General features: G+C 42.5%; 1 protein-coding gene across 6 annotated transcripts in view; it reads left to right on the forward strand.

Annotated features, from left to right (window-relative positions):
* The first annotated feature begins 1002 nt into the window (after window positions 1-1002).
* VAPB (VAMP associated protein B and C) overlaps window positions 1003-25213 on the forward strand; it is a 55862-nt gene continuing 31651 nt past the window's right edge. For all 6 annotated transcript variants that reach the window (XM_045363190.3, XM_065523344.2, XM_074005607.1 and 3 more), the window contains exon 1: window positions 1003-1292. In XM_045363190.3, coding sequence (XP_045219125.1) covers window positions 1235-1292 — 58 coding nt within the window. In that variant the 5' untranslated portion in view covers window positions 1003-1234. The remainder of the gene's footprint in view (window positions 1293-25213) is intronic.

The raw sequence follows: 25213 nt of genomic DNA on the forward strand, positions 1-25213 counted from the left end.
TTATCATGAAAAATTTCAAGTATACAGAAAAGTGGGAGAAACAGTACAAGAAAACCATGTACCTGCGATGTCAAGTCAGCCATTGTTAGCAATTTGCCATGTTTGTTTCACCTATATTGGTATGTATAGGAGACTATTAAGAACACCTATTTTACTTTCACAGTGAACATGATATAATGAAATACAATTTAAACGGTAATCATGATGTAGAGTATCCATTTTTGAGGTCAAGCAGATCTGGATTCTCCAGCAATTTTTAATTATTTAACTTACTTGTGTGGTTATTTATTCAAAATGTCTCTTCACTAGGCTACAGTAAAAGGATTGGAATCAGGTTAGCTTTTCTGATCATTGTATTTCTAAATATTTATTGCATAAACAAATCGAATTTACTAGTAAAAATTCAGCACAGTGCCAGTTGCCTAATAAACATTTAACGTAGAGTAGCTTGTATTTATTGTAGCTGCTGTTGTCATTGGAAGCATTCAGCAGAGTGATACGAAATAAGCAATAATTGGTAGTTTATTATATTTATAATTATTATTTACAAGACGTCACAGTGCTTAGCCCATATCACTCACCCATAAACATCATGTTTATACTAAGTACTTTGACTATTATTCAAAGTCTCTAACAGTGCCTGGCACTACATAAGCAAGAGAAAAGTGGAAGTTTATTCTAATTGTTGTTACTGAATAAAGCATTTAACACGAGGCTGGCCCCCAGCGGACCCTTAATAGTTTTCGCGGCTGCAGTCGTAGCCGGACTACAAACCCCGCCTCCTGAGCAGCGCGAAGCCCCGCCCCTTGCTGCCCTGCAGTTCCGCCCCCGTGGCTTGTACCGCGCCTGCGCACTGTCCCGGGTGGGGCTCCACGCGCGCAGCTTTAGTCCCCGCCCCTGGAGCTGGCGGCGCAGGGCGCAGCTTCCCGCCGCCCGAGCGGGCCAGCCTGCTGCGTGCGTGCGTGTGTACGCCTGTGCGTGCGTGCGTGCGTGCGTGCGTGCGTGCGTGCCGTCAGCTCGCCGGGCACCGCGGCCTCGCCCTCGCCCTCCGCCCCTGAGCCTGCACCGCGTAGAACGACCCCCCCCAGCGCGCGCACCCCGTCGAAGACCCTCACCCGTGCCCCGACTGGTCCCCCCTTTTTTGTAAAACTTAAAGCGGGCGCGGCATTAACGCTTCCCGCCCCGGTGACCTCTCAGGGGTCTCCCCGCCAAAGGTGCTCCGCCGCTGAGGAACATGGCGAAGGTGGAGCAGGTCCTGAGCCTCGAGCCGCAGCACGAGCTCAAGTTCCGAGGTAAGCCCCAGAGGCCGCCACCTTCATGCTTGCGGCCCCCGCCCCAGTGCTGGAGGGACGGAGTCCGGCGCGGCGGGTGACGTCGGCCCTCGTCCCCACCCCGACGGCGCTGTCGTGGGGGCCGGCGAGGCCGGGCCGGGCCTTGGCGCTCAGCGCGCGCCCCAGAAATGCGCGGAGCGGCCGGGACCCTAGAGGACTGGTGCAGGAGCTAGGGCCTGTGCCTCCTCCCCGACCCCCAGCCTCCTGGGACTTGCCTTCGAGGCACTTGTCACTTTGCCTTGTAACTTAGTGACCAGTTTGTGATCACTTTAGTGTGAACCTCCGCCGCTGCTGTTGCCTGGAAGGTTCTTCCCCTGCTCTGTGACAGTGTTGACCTCAGGGTTTAGTTGAGGTATCACCTGCCCAGAGAGGCCTGCTGTGGCCACCCAGCCCACCGTGCACACCTGCTCTCCTGCTGTCCCCATTCTGTCACTGTTTCGTGGTCAGCACCGCACTTTTCGTACTCAAAATCACTGTTTCAACACTAGAAAGGAAACTGCATGAGGACAGGCTCTTGTCAGTTTGCTGCTGTGTACCCAGCACACATTAGACGCCTAGGAAATACCTGTTGAACCAACAAATGAACCTCCTCAGGCCTTCTGATGGGATTGGTCCCATTTTCCGTTCACTGCCTCCCTCATGGTGCCTCCTGGATGCAGCTGAGGGAGGCTGCCAAGGTGCTGGGATCCTTTTGCTCCGCAGAGCTGCCTGGAGCAACACCTGCGGTGGTGGGAAACCATGACCCTGGTTTCTCCCAGACACTATTATCTCTGTAATTTGTGCCTTTATGTTTTCTATGTTGTTCTTTTTTTTTTTTTTTTTTTTCCTACCTTCACCAGGGCCACGAGGTAAAAGGTCTGACATGCTCATTCCTTCTTTTTGCTTGTATCCAGTGATGTGGAAGGCACTAGGGAGGTGATGGATGAACAAGACAGACAAGGCCTCTGCTCTCAGAGAGCTTAGCTTCCGACGAGAACAGACAAACCAGCACACAACATCGTTACAGATACGTGGAAGGCCCTGGGGAGGTGATGGATGAACAAGACAGACAAGGCCTCTGTTCTCATAGAGCTTACCTTCCGACGAGGACAGGCAAACCAGCACACGTGATCTTTGCAGATAGTGCTAAGTGCTGTGTAGGAAATGGAACAGTTTGACTCCATGGAAGTTTACTGTAGATTGGAAGGTCAGGTCTCCACTATATCGCTAGCAGCGGGCTCACAGTAGATGTTCAGCTGGTATTAATGAATGGCCAGAGGTTCTCCAGTTTATATGTCTTATTGGGAAGTAGTGTAGGGTAACTTATGCAAAGTTACCCAGTTGGCAAGTGGTACATTTGAACCCAGACTTCAGAGTTCACGCTGTTAACCGTTATGCTGTCTGATCGCTGGGAAATACTCCAGAACGGTGGCTGTCACTTTGCCTTCCAAGTTAACAATGTGAAATAACTCTGAATTTACAGAGAACCAAAGGCTTTCCAATTAAAATGAAAAAAAACAAAAAAACCCCACCAAACCTACCGGGGATCGAAATTCCAGGATAGTACTTGAGGTTTCATGATGCGCTCATGGCTTTCTGGGAACGCCAGATTGGAAAAGGAGGCCAGGTGGCTAAAGTGGTGAGCCATGGTTTCCACTTGAGTTGTCTGAAGTTCTTTTTCTGTCTGGGAGGCCTGGCTTGGCTTCTCCTGAGAATTGGTGGGTTCATTCGGTTAGTCCACAAACATTTACTGAGTACCTGATCTGTGTGTCAGATACCCGGAGAAGCCAAGTCATATCAGCTGTACTCTCCCATTTTCCCTCAACCTCCTCCCAGTACTTTAGGGAAGGGGACAGATGAGAACAACAGCCAGGACAGGACAATGATGTAGGGTAGTTCAGAGTGCCCCAGGAGCATTGAGGAGGTCAGCTCCTGAAGGAGGTGTCATTTGAGCTCAGTTATAAAGGTTGAGTAGAAGAAGGCTCAAAGAAGGAAAGGGTGAGAACATTTCAGACAGAGGAAATTGCATGCACAGAGGCACAAACACTGAGATGACTGGGCTCCTTTGGGATGCCCAGTAGTTCTTTTTTTTCTTTTTTCTTTTTTTTTTTTTTGAGATGCAGGTCTTACTCTGTCACCCAGGCTAGAGTGCAGAGACGCGCTGTCTCACTGCAACCCCCGCCTCCCAAGTTCAAGCGATTCTCCTGCCTCAGCCTCTTGAGTAGCTGGGATTATATACAGGCGTGTGCCTCTACGCCTGGCTAAAAATGTATTTTCAGTAGAGACGGGGTTTCACCATGTTGGCCAGTTTGGTGTCAGACTCCAGACCGCAAGTGATCTGCCCTCCTTGACCTCTCAAAGTGGTGGGATTACAGGCGTGAGCCACTGTGCCCAGCCACCACTAGTAGTTGTGAATGACAGCAACAAAGAAAATTTGTTGTGGTTGCCCGGCAAGATGGCAGACAAGGCTGGTGAGTAGACAAGAGTCAGACCTCAGTCCCTTTATGCATAGATGCAGCCAGTGTCCAAGTTAAAATTGTGTTGCTTCTCCTTGAGCAGTCCTTCCTTGCATTAACTTTCTGAAAACCCCCAAATCCCAGTACAAACTCTGTTGTCTAATAGGATGTTATGGAAAGAGGCACTCATTTGAGAAAATTCAAGATTTTGTTCAGTTGTTTTACTGAAAGATGTGTGACCTTAGGCCACTTCACTCCTCAAAGCCTGGGGTCATTCTTTGGTCAATGGGGATGATGCTCATGTCCACCTTGCCTCTTGTAGAAAGTGTTTAAAAGGAATGACATGGCTGTTAGCGGCTTTGTAAGTGCATAGTACTATACAGAGATTAGACAACCACTTAACCACTTAAGTGGTTTCATCACTTCTGTACCTGAAAGGTGTGGCAGAGAAGAGGGATCATTCTGGCCCTGGATTGGCCAAAGTAATAATGCCAAAGTCACTGGATATTTTTGCTGGGGAAGTGGTCCAAGAGAGATGGTACCAAATTGTTGAAGGCCTCTGGCTTATAACTTTAGAAGAGACATCTGTGTGTGTTTTTAAACGACGTCATGAGTTGTGTTGTTTGTTTTAAACTGAATGCTAAGACAGTACAATTAATAGAGACTCAATACCCTGACTTACTTAGAGATAATTCATTTCAGGATGAAAACTGGCACATTTAACTGGTTTCTTCCAGGTTACTCAGGGTGATGACTCTGATTTCTGGTGGTTCACCTAGATGAACCTCTGAGCTAACTACTTAAGAAGGTAATAACTAAAATGCCCATTCAAAGGAAAAATTATCTTTTCAATGCAGCCTAAGTTGATCATATGGGATTGTATATTGTCAGACTCTTTAATCTTGGGAATTTTGTGTGGTATATTAAATTTAAGGATGTTACAGAAGAAAAAACGCAAATTTATATGACCTTATGCAGTTTTATAGGAAGTACTGTGCTGCATCATAAATATGGAAAGGACAAAGCCTGGTGGCTTCCTGAAAGAAGCATGACACAGGAGGATTTGCCTAGACTTAAGATTGATTTTCATGAGATATTTTTAGTAAGTGAACATTAAGCTCCTTCAGACTAGGGGTATCTTTCTGAGAGAGTAAAAGTAAATGTTTTTGTTTTTTGGCAGGGTCTTGCTCTGTCACCCAGGCTGGGGGGCAGTGGTGCCATCATAGCTCACTGTAGCCTCAAACTCCTGGGCTCAAGAGATCCTCCTGCTTCAGCCTCCCTAGTAGCTAGGACTACAGGTGCCACCATTCCTGGCTAATTTTTGGATTTTTTTTTTTTTTTTTTGAGACGGAGTCTTGCTCTGTCGCCCAGGCTGGAGTGCAGTGGCTGGATCTCAGCTCACTACAAGCTCCGCCTCCCGGGTTTACGCCATTCTCCTGCCTCAGCCTCCCAAGTAGCTGGGACTACAGGCGCCCGCCACCTCGCCCGGCTAGTTTTTTTTCTATTTTTTTAGTAGAGACGGGGTTTCACCGGGTTAGCCAGGATGGTCTCGATCTCCTGACCTCGTGATCCGCCCGTCTCGGCCTCCCAAAGTGCTGGGATTACAGGCTTGAACCACCGCGCCTGGCCTAATTTTTGGATTTTTTTATAAAGGTAGAGTCTTGCCATGTTGCCCAGGCTGGTCTTGAATTCCTGGCCTCAAGCAGTCCTTCCGCCTCGGCCTCCCAAAGTGCTGGGATTACAGGCATGAGCCACTGCACCCAGCCTAAATGTGTGTTTTCTTTTATATTTCTTTTTGTCTTTTTCACTAAGTCATAGGAGTTTTTTTTAAATTGTCACTCTTTCTGTTGATCTCAGTTCTTCCAAGGCCTAAATGTTTCCATGCCATCTCCTCACTCTGAGATCCCACTTGTTGTCCAGCTTAAAGAGAGCTTTCCAAATGAGTCACTTTCAAGGCATTATGTAGCGCTCTTCTGTCATTCTCTTCTCCCTCCCCTTCCATGAGAGTCCGTCTGTGGTAAATAGTATGTCTTACATATTTTTTGGTCATAGTTCAAGACTCTAGATCATTCTTTATACCCTAGCCCGTTCCCCTAGCAATGATATTGTCGCATGGAAGTGGTCTGTTGAACATCCATACTCACTAGGTTAAGGTTTTTTTTTTTTTTTTGAGACAGAGTTTTGCTCTTGTTGCTCAAGCTGGAGCGCAATGGCGTGATGATATTGGCTCACCGCAACCTCCGCCTCCTGGGTTCAAGCACTTCTGCCTCAGCCTCATGAGTAGCTGGGATTACAGGCACGCACCACCACGCCCGGCTAATTTTGTACTTTTAGTAGAGACAGGGTTTCTCTGTGTTGGTCAGGCTGGTCTCGAACTCCCGGCCTCAGGTGATCTGCCCGCCTTGGCCTCCGAAAGTGCTGGGATGACAGTTGTGAGCCACTGCACCCGGCCAGTTAACATTTAAACATAACTGGACGCATTTACTTTTGCTTTACTCCTTGACTGAACCAATGGCCTTCAAGAAGTCTTAGATAGTCCTGCCGTTAGGGATATCAGATGGGAGGGCACCAATGAATCGGTGTAGTTGAGTACCACTTTTCGGAGAAAATAGAAACTTGGACACTGAATGATAGTTTAAAGATGCTGTTTTGTTTTGTTTTGTTTTTTTGTATAGGAAAAGCTGGCTTAGACTCTTTAGTTCAGCCCTTCAAGTTGATGTGTAATTTAAGATTGTTTAGGAAGTTACAAAATCGAAAACCCTTTGGATCTACAGTTCATTCAGTGCAGTAATTATCTTTCATATGCCAAGTACAACATTAATTCTTTAACTTTAGCACAGCACTGATTTTCTTAACATGTCCTGATCACACAGAGCAGGCTGTGTTTTACAGCACAACAAAATGTCACCCATGTGCTGAAGATTCTTCATGGTAGTAGTTTAGATCCATCCTGAATAGATTATCTTCGTTTATTTAATTATTAAGTAGCTTGCTTAACAAAAGTGGCATTAAATTTAACTTGAGTCAAACTTAAATCTTCATAGATAGTACCATTTACTTCTGAAATCTTGTTCCTGGGAGAACAATGTGGACTGGAAGTTAGTTTACTTTTATCCACCTATTCACTCCCTTTTCTTGACAGTTAACTCCTTAGGGGGAAAAATGTATAGTTCTTGACCATGTGCTTATATTTGTAAAGCAATGATGTTTCCTGAATGTGAGTGGTTGTGACATAAATCACAGTTATCTTCATAATTACCTGGGAGCTTTTCATCCAAGTGTGGATGTACTAAAATAGTCTGAATTGATGCTTATTAAAGAGCTGAAGTCTTAAACATTAACACTGTCTGTTATTTATTAAATTGTACGTATGTTTCCTTCAAATACTGAAGGCAAAATACTGAGAACGTTGACCCTGTGTTATTATTGCTAAGTAGTTGAAAATTAGGGGAGGAGTCAAGGGAGTATATTATATTGGTTAACACTCAAATACTGCTCCTAGGCTTGATTTTTAGAACCAAAACTTGAATATTTACATAAAGAATTATTTCCAAAAGTGTCTTTTTTTTTTTTTTTGAGATGGCATCTTGCTGTGTTGCCAGGCTGGAGTGCAATGGCACAATCTCGGCTCACTGCAACCTCTGCCTCCCGGGTTCAAGCGATTCTCCTGCCTCAGCCTCCTGAGTCGCTGGGACCACAGGCACGTGCCACCATGCCTAGCTAATTTTAGTATTTTTAGTAGGGATGGGGTTTCACCATGTTGGCCAGATGGTCTCGATCTCTTTACCTCGTGATCCGCCCACCTCGGCCTCCCAAAGTGCTGAGATTACAGATGTGAGCCACTGCACCAGGCCAAGAGTGTCTTATATATTCCTGCTTTTTTGAAAAATTTTCTGTCTAAAGGATGACCATGATTTGGGACAAATGGGCTTAGCTTTCAATGAGATGACAAGAAAGATGAACACACAGAGTACTGAGTTCTATTAGTCAAGACAAGGTTGCCATAGAATATCTTTAATAAAATAGAACAAAAGCCTTTTGCAGTTATTTTGCACTGAGGATTGTGTTAAAAACAAAGTTGCATTATGGTTTCCAGACTGGCATCCTTGTTTTTTTTTTCCTATCATTTTAGGCCCCTTTCAGGCTGTTACCAAGCATAGGATATCCAGGATTGCTTTGGCCTTGCTCAGTGGGTATGTGCATTCTTTGAAGTTCTTACCTGACAGACCTGGGCAGCTGGCTTTACACAAGGAAAAGTTGTTTAAAGAGCTTTGTTATGGAAACAAAGTTACTAAACTTGACAGTCACTTGAGGATTATTTAAGAAACAAAATAACCGAATGTGGTAAAATAATATCTCTAGAATATTTTTCAAAATGTTAAGTGCATCCTTTTAACAGAAGCTGTTGATGTCTGCAATGTCTTATGGTACTTTAGGGTTTTTATCCCCTAGCATGCGGTCTTAGGGGTTGGGAAGCAGTTGAGAAAATGGCATGGTCCCATGAGAAAACCTTGGAATACCTTCTTTTAATAACAATTTTTATTAATTGCATAGTACTGTAAATCTATAGAAATGCTTTCTTGGAGTTTTCCTTCATCCTTTCAGAAGGGCTAATATTGACCTTTGGTTAGCACGTTAGTATTTTCACCTGTGTCAAGTGATGTCTTCAGGCTTTTGGGGGGTGTGTGTGTGCATGCCTACCTCGTGTTGTGGTGGAGCACATTCGCTGATACCTGTAATGTGTTTCAATTACTACACTGTTGGCATTTCAATAGGCTCCTTTAGCCTTTGCCCATCTGGGAAGTGGAGACTAGGGCAATAAATGTTTTGGGGGTAGATTGAGACTGCAGTGTTTTTCATCTTTTAGCTTGTACTTTAAGACAGTGGGATGTACCCCTAGACCCTTTACCTAGATTTGAATTACTTCCTTGTGGTGTGGTTTAGAGCTCTAAGTTCCTTGAGTTGTCTTGAAAGGCTAGAGAATGGAGGGGAATTGAAAATGGAACCTAAGGATTTCGGAGTGGTCATATTTGTCAGTGGTGACATGTGCCCGCCAACACCCCGTTGGGTTGGGTCTGGAGTTAAAAGCAGTGGCTGACATACATTTTGCAACGTGAAGGTAAAGAAAGATAAAGAAAGAACAAACATTTCTAGAGGATAAATGCTTTAATTCCTGAAGATAGGCCACACAGTTTAGGAACTGTGGTAAGAGGTGCTTTGCCATATTTATGTTACTGTTTAATCTGTGTAACAGTCCTATGAGATGACTTAGTCAGTGGCTAGGTAACTTTCCGCTGGATGAGTCTGCACTAGTGAATGTGGCACAGGCAAAGCCTTGTACTTTCCCTTATACCACTATCAGCTCATTAGAGTTAACTCATAAAGGGGTTTGTTCTTGAGAGAGGGAGGCAGATAATTTAAAACCATTAATGAAGTATTAATAGCTGTCTGGACAATTTCTTGAGAACATCAATTAAGAGTTATTCTCTGTGAATTTTTTAGGAGGGATTTCTTGACCTACTTTTTAAAAAGTTCAGACAGATGAGTCCAAAGAATGCTTTGATTTACCTTGTGAATATTCACTTTTATATCAGATTCTGATGGTTTCATGATTCTATATATTTAGAAAGCATTAGGCCAGGCATGGTGGCTCACGCCTGTAATCCCAGCACTTTGGGAGGCCGAGGCAGGCAGATCACCTGAGGTTGGGAGTTCGAGACCAGCCTGACCAACATGGAGAAACCCCGTCTCTACTAAAAATACAAAATTAGCCGGGCGTGGTAGCGCATGCCTATAATCCCAGCTACTTTGGAGGCTGAGGCAGGAGAGAATCGCTTGAACCTGGGAGGCAGAGGTTGCCGTGAGCCGAGATCATGCCATTGCACTCCAACCTGGGCAACAAGAGCAAAACTCTGTCTCAAAAAAAAAAAAAAAAAATTAAAAGCATTACCTTGTGAGTAATTTGTCCTGCTATCCAGTCTTTGGAAGGCAGGGCAAAGCTTGTGTGTGGTAGGGATTTCATAGGCTTGCAGGTTTGTAGAGTGGGAATTCAAGAAGTTGTAAAGGGCACTTATTAAGATAGGAATGTCTAAAATAAATGATCTTTAGCAGTGCCACCTTAAACTTTGTAAGTGGTGCTACAAAGCCTTTAGTTCTGCATTTTCCTGACCAGCCATTGTCTTGGACAGAGAAACAAATAAGGGCGAGTTAATAAATAGAGACTTCTCTCAACTATTCAAAGAGGTAAACTTAAGGTGATTAGAAAGTGCTGTTTTACTTTATATGAGGTACACTTTGGGAAGTCATCATTTCACAAGACGATGATATGCCAGGCATATGAATTGGATCAGAAAGGATTTAGAGACATGCATGGATGTAATGATCTCGTACAGATGCTCCTCACCTTACAGCGGAGTTCCGTCCTCATAAACCTATTATCAGTTGAAAATATTATAAGTTGCAAACATGTTTAATACAGCTTAGCCTACCCAACATCATAGCCTTGTCTACCTTGAACATACTCAGAACCCTTAAGTTAGCCTCCAGTTGGACAAAGTCATCTAGCACAAAGCCTATTGTATGATAAAATATTGAATATCTCATGTACTGCATATTACTAGCCTGGGAAGAGATCAAAATTCAAAATATGTCAAAATTGTGATGGCTTCACATCACTGTAAAATTGAAAATTGCAGGCCGGGCGTGGTGGCTCAGGCCTGTAATCCCAGCACTTTGGGAGGCCGAGGCGGGTGGATCACGAGATCAGGAGATCCAGACTATCCTGACTAACATGGTGAAACCCTGTCTCTATTAAAAATACAAAAAATTAGCTGGGCGTGGTGGCGGGCACCTGTAGTCCCAGCTACTTGGGAGGCTGAGGCAGGAGAATGGTGTAAACCCGGGAGGCGGAGCTTGCAGTGAGCCCAGATCACGCCTCTGCACTCCAGCCTGGGCGACAGAGTGAGAATCTGTCTAAAAAATATAAAAATAAAAAAAAAAATTGCAAGCCAAACCAATCAGGGATTGTCTGTACATAATAGATGATTGTCCAAATTAGAGCTATTTTGGGTTTCTGCCCTTTGCAGATCCTTTGAGGTTTTCTTTATAGACAGATGACTCCTTCTGGGGGAATTGAACGTGACTCTGAGATTTGGTTCAGTTACCACATACTGAAAGCTTCCTGTGGGCCAGGCACTAGGTTGCATTGGAGACCTGGGAGGAAGGCTTAGCCCTTAAAGTTTCCAGCCTCTAGGTATTGGGAGACAAGGAGGGAAAATGGGGACAAGATATTTATGGCCTGCCCCTATTAAAAGCTTAGAAAAAGCTGTGTTAATTCTGCTTTGGGTGTTCGATCTCACAGGGAAGATGGCATTTGAGATACGTGACTTGGTGAGCTTATACTGTGTGCTTGCCATTTTTCTAAACGTTCATTTATTTAATTCTTAATGCAAGCCTAGGAAGTGGGTACAGTTATGATCCTGAAGTTATTAACCCAAGTTATGAACCTGACTGAGGGTTGGAGTTGGGATTTGAATCAAGATCTATCTGATTGCAAGGCTATGTTTTTTTTCTTTTTTTTTTTTGGTCATTATGCTGGCTGTGTTTCTTCCCTTAAAAGATAAGTGGAGGTGTGACTGCCCTTGGCTTTCTTATTTATTATGTTGTTAGGAAGATGAGGAGTGAGCCTAGAGAAAGAGGCTTGAAAGAGAAATGGGATAGAAAAATAATGGAAAAGGCCAGGCACAGTGGCTCACACCTGTAATCCCAGCAGTTTGGGAGGCTGAGGTGGGTGGATCACCTGAGGTCAGGAGTTCCAGACCAGTGTGACCAACATAGTGAAACCCCATCTCTACTAAAAATACAAAAGTTAGCCGGGCTTGGTGGTGCATGCCTGTAATGCCTGTAATGCTACGTACTTGGGAAGCTGAGGCAGGAGAATCACTTCAGCTGGGGAGGTGGAGGTTGCAGTGAGCTGAGATCGTGCCATTGCACTCCAGCCTGGGAAACAAGAGCAAAACTCTGTCTCAAAAAAAAAAAAGAGAAAAAGAAAGAAAAAGTGCCTTATTGTAATTGTAGTCTAATAATTGTCTCGTTGGCACCTCTTACGTAAAGTGCATTGCTCTGGGACATTAGAATGACTGTGACTGACTTTTAATCTTTTGCCAGCCGCGGTGGCTCATGCCTGTAATCCCAGTTTTGGGAGGCTGGGGTGAGTGCATTGCTTCAGCTCAGGAGTTTGACTCCAGCCTGGTCAACATAGTGAAACCCCTCTCTACTAAAAATGCAAAAATTAACCAGGCTTGGTGGTGTATGCCTGTAATCCCAGCTACTCAGGAGGCTGAGAGGTGGGAATCGCTTGAACCAAGGAAGGCAAAGGTTGCAGCTAGCTGAGACTGTGCCTCTGCACTCCAGCCTGGGCTAAGAGTGAGACCCTGTCTCAAAAAAAAAAAAAAAAAAAAAAGATCCTTTAACAAATTCTGTGTTTCCCCCTAAGAACTTCTGTCACTTCTTATTGTGAGCTGTTTATTAGTGTCAAAAATTCTGTGCTAATGCTATCAACTGTACCTTCCCTTCCACCACCCCACTCTCTACTCCGAGTCTTTCATGTCCTCAATACCTGTCGTGCAAACTATGCATTTCTGGGTTGACTGGGTACTATTTTAGTCTTTTAGTTCCATCACTCAGCGTTTACAATATAGTAGAAAAAGGGAAGAAATGGAGTGGTACGTACTCGAGAAGTCAATGTTATGACCATCTCTGTTTTAGAGACGAGAGGCCTTTGCAGAGTGTGAATTTGTACCCAGGTCTTCCAGCCTCCCAAGTCTGTGTGCTTTGCATTACAAAGGGAGTCTGTGGTTCCTAAGCCTTGCTGTCATCTAGAGGCACTTGGACTAACCTGCTTAGCTTTGGTTTCCTCCTCTGTGATGTGAGGAGGCTTCAACTCAGTACCTCTAGGTGGTCCTTCCAGCTCTAAGCTTGAGAACTTAAGTTTATTTTAGCTGAAGAAGAGAGATGGAAAGCCCCTTGAGGACAGGAACCAGCTTGTGTTTCGCACAGCACCTACCAGTACTTTGTTCCCATGGGCTCCTGAATATTTAATTAGTGAAACCTCTTGTTCTGTTTGAAAGCTCACTACTAATATTAACCTTTCCTGAGTATTCTTGGACTCTGATCCAGTTTTTTCTATATCACCTCTTATTGTACGAATTATATGTCACTTTGATGTCTTGTTTTATTCTTTATGTGCTTCATTTACTTATTGCTTGGCTTTCGCTGCTAGAATGTAAGCTCCTATAGTTGTTTGTTTTGGTATTTCTGAGTAGTGACTAATAGACTACATTCTCTTCTTATTGTTGTTTTCTTTTCCTAGTACCCCAAAGAAGGGTACAACCCTGGACTTGGTCATCTTTTCAGTGTTTGCTATGAGCATTTGAAATAGACGCAGACATAAGAATAAAAAGAGAAATTTGCTGAAAAACCAGAGGTTTGTCCCTGTGGAGGCTTATTTGAATTCTCAATCTGTTGGTTGAATTGATTTGTTGGCATATAAATATATCCTGATGGACTCCTCTGAAAATCTAAATTTGTGCTTCTGACCTTTGTAAAGTCAGGCAGTGCTTTACTAATTGGATGAAGGAGAGCCATGGCTTACTCTTGAGAGAATGTGCAGATGCACACAATCAAAACTTTTCATGTAATTTGCGGGCAGGAGGATCCCATCTTAGTGCATAGTTCACCTCTAACCTAGCTCAGAGAAAAGGTGGAAGAAACATGAGCAGTCATCTAGAGAAATCCAGAGAACACTTGGTCGGCTCTTTTGGGAAAATGAATGCTTTTGTTGCCTTTCTCTTTCAAAGCAAGATTGTTTCTTTTTCTTTCTTTACATACCTAGCACTCCTTGAGAATAGTGTTTGGCCTTTAGTCATTTTCATTAAACATCTGAGTATTGTCCCTTCCACCTTTAAAGAAGAAAAACTGTGTTGTCAGTCCTTTTTGCACTGTCTAGCTACTCCTTTCACTTTCCTTCTTATCATGGTAAGCTTCTGGAAAGCATAGTTCGCTGTCTTTTTTCTTTCTGTTCTTCATTTCTAGTCACTGCCCGGGAGCTCAGTCATTGCTTCATCACTATATCTCCCATTGCATGTTCAGTCTTCACCATATGTGTGCTCTCCCTACCATTTGACGCCTGTTGTCATCCTGCTCATTGACACACTTCTCTTGACCTCCCTAATTGCTCTCTCTGCTTTTCTTCTGCCCATGTGGCCAATTTTGCCTACTCATCATGCAGTCTGGTTGGTAGGTTACAGGTTCACCACCTCCCCCTCTTCTCCTTTCCCTGTTTCTCTCAGATTTGCTCTCTCCGTGTCTTCCCTTTTCCCCCTTGTGGAACTTTTACCAGTACCCTTAGCTTCTAACGTCACTTATGTATGAACCCAGGCCTGACTCAAGCCCATATAAAAGACTGCAGTACTTTAAATGCAGCATGACCCAAGCTGAACTCTATACCATCTTTTCTTTTTTTCCTCCAAACCTCCCCCTTCTTACTGTCTCATTGAATGGTACCTACATTCATGCATTTGACCAACTCAGAGAGTCTATGACTCAATTCTGTCCCTTCTTCCCCATTCCCTCTATGGTTGTCCCATTTTCTCCCACAACTGTAATAGCCTCTTAACCTGTCTTCTTGTCTAAGTCTTCTCTTTCTTTCCACCCTGATGTGGTTTTCAAAGATGCAAATCTGAGCATATCTCTTGCTTGCTTACAATCATTAAATGTCTTCCTGTTGCCAAAAATAACGTTTAAATTCTTTAACAAAACCTGGAAAATTATTTATACTTGTTGCACTCCCTCCACATTGCCCTCCCCATCTTTCCAGCATCATCTTTCGTCATGCTTGTGTTCCAGCCTTTTAGTTCTCCTTGGCCATGGGGCTTTGGCATACTCTGTATCATGACTTACCCTGTATGTAGTCATAAAGTAACAGCTTTTAGCTGTTTCCACCACTAAAAATTAGTTGATTCCTTTTTCTCTTGTTGGTTTCACTGCTTTCCCCTGCTTACCTTTGAGGCTCAGCACGGGCTTCACTTCTTCAAGGTCACTTTCCTGACATTCTTCACTCACATTGTACCTGTTCCCCTGGCTCCCACGTGTCCCAGCGTGTTGTCATTGGCTACGTGATACATGACTCCTTTCCCCTGTTAGTCAGCAAGCCCCTTCTTTTTTTTCTTTTTCTTTTTAGATTGTGTCTCTTCTCCCCAGATCCCAGTGCCTAGCACAGTGCATGGTGCATGGCAGTTTCTCAGGGAGTTAATGGTCTCTGGGTCTAAGGCATAGGCGAGGAAGGGTTGGTGTTTAGAAGGAAGCTGGGAAAGGAGAGGCCAGGCGCAATGGCCTCACGCCTGTAATCCAAGGATTTTGGGACGCCGAGGGGGGTGAATCACTTGAGGCCAGGAGTTTGAGATGAGCCTGGACAATATGGCAAAACCCTGTCTCTACTAAAAATACAGAAATTAAGCTGGTGTGGTGGTGCATGCCTGTAATCCCAGCTACTTGGGAGGCTGAGGCATGAGGCTCAATTGAACCCGGGAGGTGGAAGCTGCAGTGAGTCAAGATTATGCCACTGCACTCCAGCCTGGGTGACAGAGCAAGACTCTGTCTCAAAAACAAAAACAAAGCTGAGAAAGGAGAGGGGGGAAAAAGAGAAGACTTTCAGTGGTGAGGAGTAATGAAGCCTTTCGGCAGGGCCCATTATGTACAGCCGATTGATGTAGACACAGTGCATTTTGCTCAGAAAATATTTGAACATTTTCTACTAAATGCTGGTTACTTTTCTCTCATGTAGAAACTTAGGTTTTTATTTATCCTCCTCTTCTATTTCAGAGTCAGGACTACCTCTTAGGTGTGTGTTCTTTCACCCCATTCCTTTCCCAACACTTAACAGTATTTTGCATTGTTAGTCAGCCTATTACTGCTGTCTCAAATTTCTCTTGTACTTGATTCCTTCCTTGTGCCTACAAACATTCTTCAGTTGCCCCTTCCTAAAAAGAAATCTTGTTTTCTAGATCTTCCCCACTTAAGCAAATGCCCAGTCTTCTATCACAGCTAGTTTTGGGGAAGCTGTGAATCTCAGTTTCTGATATCTTCATCCTTCTTTCATCAGATCCCACCCCTCCACTCAAACCCTTCTTAGTTCCCCAGGTTTCTCTCTGTGATACTTGTCTTTGACTTTTCCGATGAACTTCTTTATCATCTCTTTTACCGGGTGTTGAGGTTTCTCAGGTTCTGGCTTCAGTCTTCTCAATTTAACAATTTTCTGTATGTTGCCTCATTAATAATGACTTCATCTTCCACTTCTGCACAGAAAACTTCCAAATCTGTATCTCCAAGCAGATCTTTTGATCTGTCAGCCTACTGGACATCCGTGTCTATCTGGTTGTCATGAGAACACCTCAAACTCAGCATGTTCCACACTGTATTTACAGTTTACCCTCTCATCGGTACTGACTGTGGCTTCTGGCTCTTGGGAGTGGCCCTTGCACCAAGTTGGCAAACTGGAAATCCTAAACTTGTCTTTTGCTCCCCCTTTTCCATAACCTTTCACATCTACTCAGTCTGTTTAAATCAGCAACATCTCCTATGCCCTTTTGCTTCTTTGTATTCTGCTGTTGTATCCTGAGTATAGGTCCTTTCCCTTCCAGACTATTGTAGTAGCACTATGTCTCAACTTTCTGTCTCTTAATTTGTCTACCTGCTTCTCTTACCCTTCGGACTATCCTTTATACAGTTTCCAGAGATATTTTTCTAAAAATTGAAATTTGATATCATTTCTTGGTTTAAAAACATTCATTGGCTCTCTAGATCTTACGGATAGGTTCGTGCTCCAAATTCTTAGGCCAGCAGCAAAGCTCTTCAGAGTCAGGCCACGCTGCGTCTCTCCAGCCTCAGCTTCTTTCACCCCTCTCGTACCCTTTCCTCTTCAGCCATGTGATGCCCCCAGAAGTCCCTTACAGCTTTATCACACTGTACGTTTACCCAAGTTCCCTGCAGCTCAAAGTGTGCTTTGTGTTATCTGCTTCTCAGACTCCAGGGCTTGCCTCAGTGATCAGTTCCCAGTACTCCTCACCCTCCCCTTTTGATAGGGTGCTTTATAGATTACCTTTCATACAGTATTCGATGCAGTTAGAGGTAGTATACTGCCCAGGAATTAAGAGAGTGAACCCTAGATCTGCCATCTGAGAGTCATGTGTCCTTCAGTGATGCATTTAACCTGTCTGTGCCTCAAATTCCTCCCTCTGGGGTGTGTTAGGAGGATACAAATTAACACATGTAAAGTACTTAGAATAGATTGGCACTGTTAAATATGAGCTAAGGTCACATTTGATAATTTTTTAAAAAGAAAAAATCATTATGGAGTCTCAGTCCTGGAAATTCTGATTCATTAATTCTGGATGGGCCCCAAGATTGTTCTGTGTGTTCTGGGTGGGAGCTGCAATGTCCTGTTTCTCTCTCCAGCTTGAGAGCCTAGCACAGCACCTGAACCATTCTCTTCATTGGTTACTTACTGAGTACCTGTAGCGTGCCAAGCATTGTTGAGAGGCCGAGAAAACTTTTACCTTATGGAGCTCATCTAATTATAGCGGGGAAGATGTACATTAAATAAAAACAGAAAATATATATGATGTGGTGTCAGGTAGTAGGTGATAAATGGGAAAAAAAACAACTAAAAACAATGCAGGATAAAGGAATTTGGGAATGTGTGCAATTTTAAATAGGGTGATGAGGGAAGATCATTTAAGTAGGGTGATTAGGGAAGGTCACTTACCTGAGAAGGTGATATTTGAACTGAGACCTGTATAAAATGTGTGTGTGAACTATGGAGACATTTGGGAAGAGCATTACAGACTGATGGAAGGGCAAGTGCGAGGTGGTGATGAGCTTGGTGTGTTCAAGGAGCAGCAAGGTCATTATGCCTGCTCTAGAGTGATGGAGGGGCCTGCTAGGAGGTGAGCTCAAAGAAGAGGGCAGGAGCCTTACTGGTAGGCAGGCCACAAGAGGGACTTTGGATTTTGTTGTGAGATAGGAAGCCACAGAGGATTCTGAGTAGGAGTTTTTTTTTTTTGGAGACAGTCTCCAGATGAAGGAGCCCTTGGCTATCCCCATTTCATTTATTGTGATGGTGCAGGGAGTTTCTTCATCATACCCACTTCCAGCTAGTTTTATTTCTTCTTTTTTTTCTTTCTTTCTTTCTTTTTTTTTTTTTTTTGAGATGGAGTCTCACTCTGTCGCCCAGGCTAGAGTGCAGTGGTGCAATCTCGGTTCACTGCAACCTCCGTCTCCCGAGTTCAAGCAGTTCTCTTCCCTCAGCCTCCTGAGTAGCTGGGATTACAGGCACGCACCACCATGTCCGGCTAATTTTTTTATTTTTAGTAGACAGAATTTCACCATGTTGCCCAGGCTGGTCTTGAACTCCTGAACTCCCGAGCTCAGGCCTCCCAAAATGCTAGGATTACAGGTGTGAACCATCATGCCTGGCCAGGAGTCTTTTTTTTTTTTTTTTTTTTGAGAAGGAGACTGGCTCTGTTGCCCTGGCTGGAGTGCATTGATACTGTCTCACTCGGCTCACTGTAACCTCCCCATCCTGGTTCAAGCAATTCTCCTGCCTCAGCCTCCCAAGTAGCTGGGACTATAGGCGTGTGCCACCACACCTGAGTAATTTTTGTATCTTTAGTAGAGACAGGGTTTCTATATTAAATGTAGAAGAATATAGAGGAATGTAGATTAAATGTAGAGGAAGAGAGACTGCTTTTGGCCTGAGCAGTTGGGTGAGTGGTGGTTTCTTTACTGAGATGAGAAGCATTGAGTTTGAGGCAGGAGAGTGGGGACTCAAGAGTGCTGTTTGGACATAAGAAACTTGAGATGCTCAGTACACTTGCAACGAGAGATGTTAAATAGGTAGTTGAGTCTGGAGCTCAGGGGAGAGGGCCAGGCTGCAGATAGAAATTTGGCAGTCAGCTTATTGTTGTGACATAGAACAGTAAGGAATAATTTCTTCTGACTAAAGAGATTTGGTAAACCTTTCCAAAAGAGAAGACATTCGAGCAAAACTTTGAAGAATGAGCATAATTTCCAAAGGCAGAGAAAGGGGAAAATAGAAAATATTTTTCATCCAAGTCTCACAGCCTTTCCTCTGGCCTCTTGTTGAGTTTAAGAAGCTGCTGACCTGGTTGATAATTTCTTACCACTGGTATAGCCACTTAGGTTCTTTATTGAAAAGGAACCAGACCAGATTACACACTAACTGATAAACCACATTCTACTAGTTTCTCATTGTTCACAAATTGAAAATTCCAGTTGGATCGTCGAGGTGCAGAATGCTCAGCTTGTTCTTCTCCCTTCTTCTGTGTATCTGGTGTGAATTGGGTGTGTTGATTTTGGTGTGGAGGCTTTTTCACATGCTCTCATCTCCACTAAAGATGGAACACTTTGGGGAAGTTTTTACTTCTGTTGATACTGACTTTTTGCACTTGAACTGTTAAAACAACTACAACCACGAGAAACTGGACCCCATGCTATTTTATCACTCATACCCCTAACTTGAGCATATTGTCTGTCTTGACTCATCCTGCTTTGTGTAAAATGTGAATCATGTTTTGCCACTCTTCTAGTTAGATAGATTTTTATTTGGAGTAGAATATTGCTTATCTTTTTATTTATTTTTGTGATCATTGTGATCAGAAATTTTGGTCTTTCAAGTAGAGAATAATTACTAGATGTCCGCTAGTCAATGGGATAAAGAGTGCATTGAAAAAATTCAGTTTATTAAATCGTCTAAGATCCTTTTAGAACTGATACAAAATTAATCTGTGAATAATCTTCCACTGCATGATAATCTTAGTGCTGGATATAGATAGAATGTATGAAGCCTCAGCTCTTATGTACTCCTTTTAGCCATTTTTTCTATTATAAAAAAAATCTAGTGCATTAAAGAAAAGTAGTGACAGTATTTATCTTTAGATGGTCTTTAGTCTTTGAAGTTCATACAGCAGCTTTTGTCAGAATTGTAGACATGGGTGTTTGTCTTGAATTAATGAGACTACTGCAACTTTAAACATGTTTTAAGTGATAACCTTGATTTTTATAAATTATACAAGCATGACTATCAATGTTGATTTGTCAGTTTTCAACAACTTTACAAGTCTGAACAAGTAGAAAATTATTTCAAAAGAACCTTGTTTGGATCTCACATAAACTACAGGTAGCTTTCTGTATATGAAAAAAATTTTAAGTACAGAAAAATACAGATAATATAAATACCCCAATATGGAGTAGCTAAATGTTAATAATTTGTTAGAAGACTTGTTTTAAATCTTTCTTTAATAAGTAAAACTTCACTAATTTATGACATGTCTGTACTCCACATCTGCTGATTCATACTCCCTCCGTTTTTTTTCTTTTTCTTTTTTTAACTCTGCAGAGGAATTTAATGTGAACTATTTCCATTTTTTTCTAGATCACTTAATGTAGTGTCATGGTGTATGGATGACTTAACATGTTTTTGAGACCCATCAATTGTTGAAATACAGATGTAGTTCATTCTTTTAAAGAGTTGTATAGTATTCCTTCATGAAATTTTAGCATTTTTATTGTAAGATAATTCTTTATATATTTTGAATTCTAGTCACTTATCTGTTATATAAACTGTAAATATCTTAGTTTTCCAGGCTGTTCCTTACTGTCTAACTTTATATTTTTTCAGGTAGCTTTCCTGAGTTTGATCTGAGGAATTATTAAACTACAATAGCATGCCTTCCGGTTTAGTTTTCCCACCCGTGGAGTTGGTGGCCTGGGTTTTGTTTCTTTCTGCTCTGAAAGAGCTAGGAAACTAGTGAATTGAGCAAGCAGCCTGCAAGGCTGGTATAGTCTGTTTCAATCAAGCTGGCTTCTGGTGTGCCTTTGATGGCATCATCGGTGAGAGTTCTTGGTGTTGATTTCTCTTGCTGCAATAACAGGTGTGATGTTTCTCAGTAGCTGACTGGCTCCCGAGGATACCAGGAGGATACTTGATTAATTTAAAACACTTTGCATTCTAAGAGTTCTTCAGGAAAGTTATGTGTCTATGGGTAGGGTTCTTTTTATGTGGTTATTTCAAAATAAGAGCTATACAATTAGGCTTTCTGCTGGAATATTGGAATATAATGCCTGTCATTTAAACACATTGGTTGCAAAGCTTTAAAGCTTTATTTTTGTTTCTAAAGCATTGATTTAATGTGTGAGCTGACAATTCAATCAAGAAAATAGATTTTTAAGAAAACTTCTCCACTGTCCTTATTCTTGAGTTCATGGTTATTTAAGAGCTCACTCTCTTTGAATATCTGTTAGTATGGTGTCTTTCATTTTTTAGGGAGGGGGCAACTTTAAAAAAAAAATCACCATACAGTAATTATGATGAAAGCATTATTGACACAGTGAGCATTTTTAATACCTTCGACCTATATATAAGCAGCACAGATTTAGAATGATTTCAGATCCAGGTTTTGAAGTAGGTGTCTGTTTACAGGAAATGCAGCAGAATCAGAGTACAGTGACCTCTGAGGAAGTCTCCTATTCATGCAGCATACATTTTTCCTGTGTTTGTGGCGCTGTTCTAGTTCGGAGGATCTGGTGATGAATAGGATAGACACCCCGCCACGCCCCCCACTCCATGTGGAAACAGGAAAGGAACAAACAAAATATGTCCTATGCAGAAGATGAAAAGGGTGTAATGCTGGAACGGGAGCAGCAGTCGTCTCGGTATTTATTCACCCAGAGCCTGGATATGCATACAGTGGGTGCATGGAGGAAGAATACAGTCATTGTGTGAAGTAGATGGAAGCATGGCATGGCTATTTGTTCATTCAGCAAATATATTTATTGAGCATCTGTTCTGTGCCTGCGAGTGTTCTAGGTGCTGATGATCAGTAATGAACAACAGGGACGAAAAAGTCTGTGTTGGTGGAGTTTCCATTCTAGAAGGGGAAGATTGATTTACATAAACAAGAAAAGAAATAACGTGGGGATTGGTGCACTGCAGATGGGTATGGACAGCAGAAAGCAATAGGATACTTTTTAATGAAAATAGACTGTCAAAGGGTAAAATTTAAAGATATTAATAAGATACCCAACAGATTTTACTTTAGAGTGTCTGTGTCCCTCCATTTTAGTGTATTTTTCCCACATACAGTCTTCTGTATTGAAACCTCAAGCACACTTTTATTGTCTTAACAAAATCCATCAAAAGTCACAGGCTTCTGGAGACAGATTATTACCTTCCCAGAAGGTAATCTTTTTAGAGCTGAAATGAAATATGGTAACTGGTTTTTTGGAGAGGCTGTGAAAAGGAGAGATGCTGTACCTAATTTGTGTTTTCAAGAGTATAAAATAATACAGCTTTTTTTATGCAGAGTGAAAAAAACTGTTGTGAAGCTATTAACTCTAAACTTATATCTAGAAAGCTGAGACCTGATAGATTATATATCAAATTGGTATATAACTTATTTAGTAACATATAGGTTGAGTTTCAAAGTATTGTAGCTACATCAGAAGATAAATTACAAAGGAAGGATATGTATTTGTGAAACCAGAATTTCATGAACTCTAGAAGAGGAGCAATCATTTTGCACAACAAAGAATCTTTATTCATATATATACACACACACACAATACAGATTTTCAAAATCTCAATAATATTTAATGTTAGAAATGTTAAGGGGGATACAACCGAAAGTGAATTAATATAAAAGACCAAATACTTTTTCCTCTTCCTTTTTTTTTTAAAAAAACATAGTTTAGAACAGTTTTAGGTTCACATGAAAACTGAGCAGAAAGTATGCACAGAGTTCTCATGTAGCTCCTACCCCACACATGCATAATAGCCCCCTCCACTGGCAACATCCTACACTGAGTGGTACATTGGTTACCATTGGTGAACCTGCATTGACATGTCATTGTTAGCCAGAGTCCGTAGTCTGCATTAGTATTCATTTCTAGTGTTGTACATTCTGTGGGTTCTGACAGTGTATAATGACATGTATCCACCATTATAATATCAGAATAGTTTCACTGTTCTAAAAATGCTCTATGCTCCTCCTGTTCTTTCCTCCCTTAAGTTCTATCAGCACATTATTTTATTTTCTTATTTTTATTTTTTGAGACAGAGTCTTGCTCCATCACCCAGGCTGGAGGGCAGTGGGACGATCTTGGCTCACTGCAACCTTCACCTCCTGAGTTCAAACTATTCTCCTGCCTCAGCCCCCTGAGTCGCTGGGATTACAGGTGTGTGCCCCCACACCCAGCCAATTTTTGTAGTTAAAAGATGGGGTTTCACCATATTGGCCAGGCTGTTCTCAAACTCCTGACCTCAAGTGATCCGCGCCCCCACTCAGCCTCCCAAAGTGCTAGATTACAGGCGTGAGCCACCACTCCTGGCCAACACCTTGTCTTTTTATTGTCTCTGTAGTTCTGCCTTTTCCAGAATGTCATAGAGTAAAAATCATACAGTATGCTACCTTTTCATACTGACTGCTTTCACTCAGGAATATGCATTTAAGGCTCCTCCGTGTCTTTTCATGGCTTTGATAGCTCATTTCTTTTTAGCACTGAGCACTTTTTCAGTGTCCGGATATACCACAGTTTATTTTATCCACTCACAAAATGCTTCTGCATTTTGGCAGTTATGAATAAAGCTGCTATAAACATCCATGTGCAGGTTTTTGTGTGGATATAAGTTTTCCACTTACTTGGGTAAATACCAAGGAGGGTAATTGCTGGATTGTATGGTAAGAATATGTTTAGTTTTGTAAGAAACTGCTAAATGGTCTTTCAGAGTGGCTGTGCCCCATTTTTCATTCCTACCAGCAGTGAATGAGAGTTCCTGTTGTTCCATATCCTCACCAACACTTGGTATTGGTAGTATTTTAGAATTTGGCCATTCTAAAACCTAACAGTAAGAGAATGAACAAATGTGTAATAGTATCTCATTGGACGTCTTTTCTTTTTTTGTTTTTCTGAGATGGAGTCTTACTCTGTCGCCCAGGCTGAAGTGCAGTGGCACAATCTTGGCTCACTGCAACCTCTGCCTCCTGGGTTCAAGTGATCCTCCTGCCTCAGCCTCCCCAGTAGCTGGGACTACAGACATGGGCCACCACACTTGGCTAATTTTTGTATTTTCAGTAGAGACAGGGTTTCACCATGTTAGCCAAGCTGGTCTTGAATTCCTGACCTCAGCTGATCCACCCGCCTCAGCCTCCTGATGACAGGCGTGAGCCACCGCACCTGACCAGACATCTTTTCATATGTTTATTTGCTCTCTGTACATTTTTGGTGAGGTGGCTGTTCAGATCTTTTGCCTATTTTATTTTATTTTGTTATTTTACTGTTATTTATTTATTTATTTTTTGAGACGGAGTCTCTTTGGTTCTGTCGCCCAGGCTGGAGTGCAGTGGCGTGATCTCAGCACATTGGAAGCTCTGCCTCCTGGGTTCACACCATTCTTCTGCCTCAGCTTCCTGAGTAGCTGGGACTACTCAGCCCGTCCCCACGCCCAGCTAGTTTTTTGTATTTTTAGTAGAGACGGGGTTTCACCATGTTAGCCAGGATGGTCTTGATCTCCTGACCTCGTGATCTGCCTGCCATGGCCTCCCAAAGTGCTGGGATTACAGGCGTGAGCCACCGTACCTGGTCTTCATTTTCATATTATTGAGTTTTAAGAGTTCTATGTATATTTTGGTTGACAGTATTTTATTCGGATATGTTTTTAGCAAATATTTTCTCCTGGCTTGTGGCTTGCTTGTCTTCTGCAGAACAGATGTTTTTATTTTTAATGAAGTCTAGCTTATCAGTTATTTTTTTCATGGATTTTGTTTTGGTGTTGTAAGTAGAGTCACCTCCAAATCCAAGGCCATCTAGATTTTATTCTGTCATCCTCTAGGAATTTTATAGTTTGGTATTTAAATATATTTTAGCCTTTATTTTCTCGTAGAATTGCTGAGTTAAAAGTAAAATTGTGGCTGGGCGCAGTGGCTCACACCTCTGATCCCAGCATTTTGGGATGCCAAGATGGGTGGATCACTGGAAATCAGGAGTTTGAGACCACCCTAGCCAAGGTAGTAAAACTCCGTCTCTGTTAAAAATACAACAATTAGCCAGGTGTGGTGGCATGTGCCTGTGGTCCCAGCTACTTGGGAGGTTGAGGCATGAGAATCGCTTGAACCCGGGAGGTGGAGGTTGCAGTGAGCCGAGATGTGCCACTGTACTCCAGCCTGGGTGACAGAGCGAGACTCTGTCTCAAAAAAAAAAAAAAAAAAAAAAAGGTAAACTTGTATATTTACTCCTTAAAAACATCTGTCTTGCCATTTAGTAGATAGGATGTTATGCAATTCTTGAGGTAATAGATAGGTAAGGCCTAGATTG

Source organism: Macaca fascicularis, chromosome 10 (genome assembly GCF_037993035.2).
Source record: "Macaca fascicularis isolate 582-1 chromosome 10, T2T-MFA8v1.1".
NCBI classification, from domain to species: domain Eukaryota; kingdom Metazoa; phylum Chordata; class Mammalia; order Primates; family Cercopithecidae; genus Macaca; species Macaca fascicularis.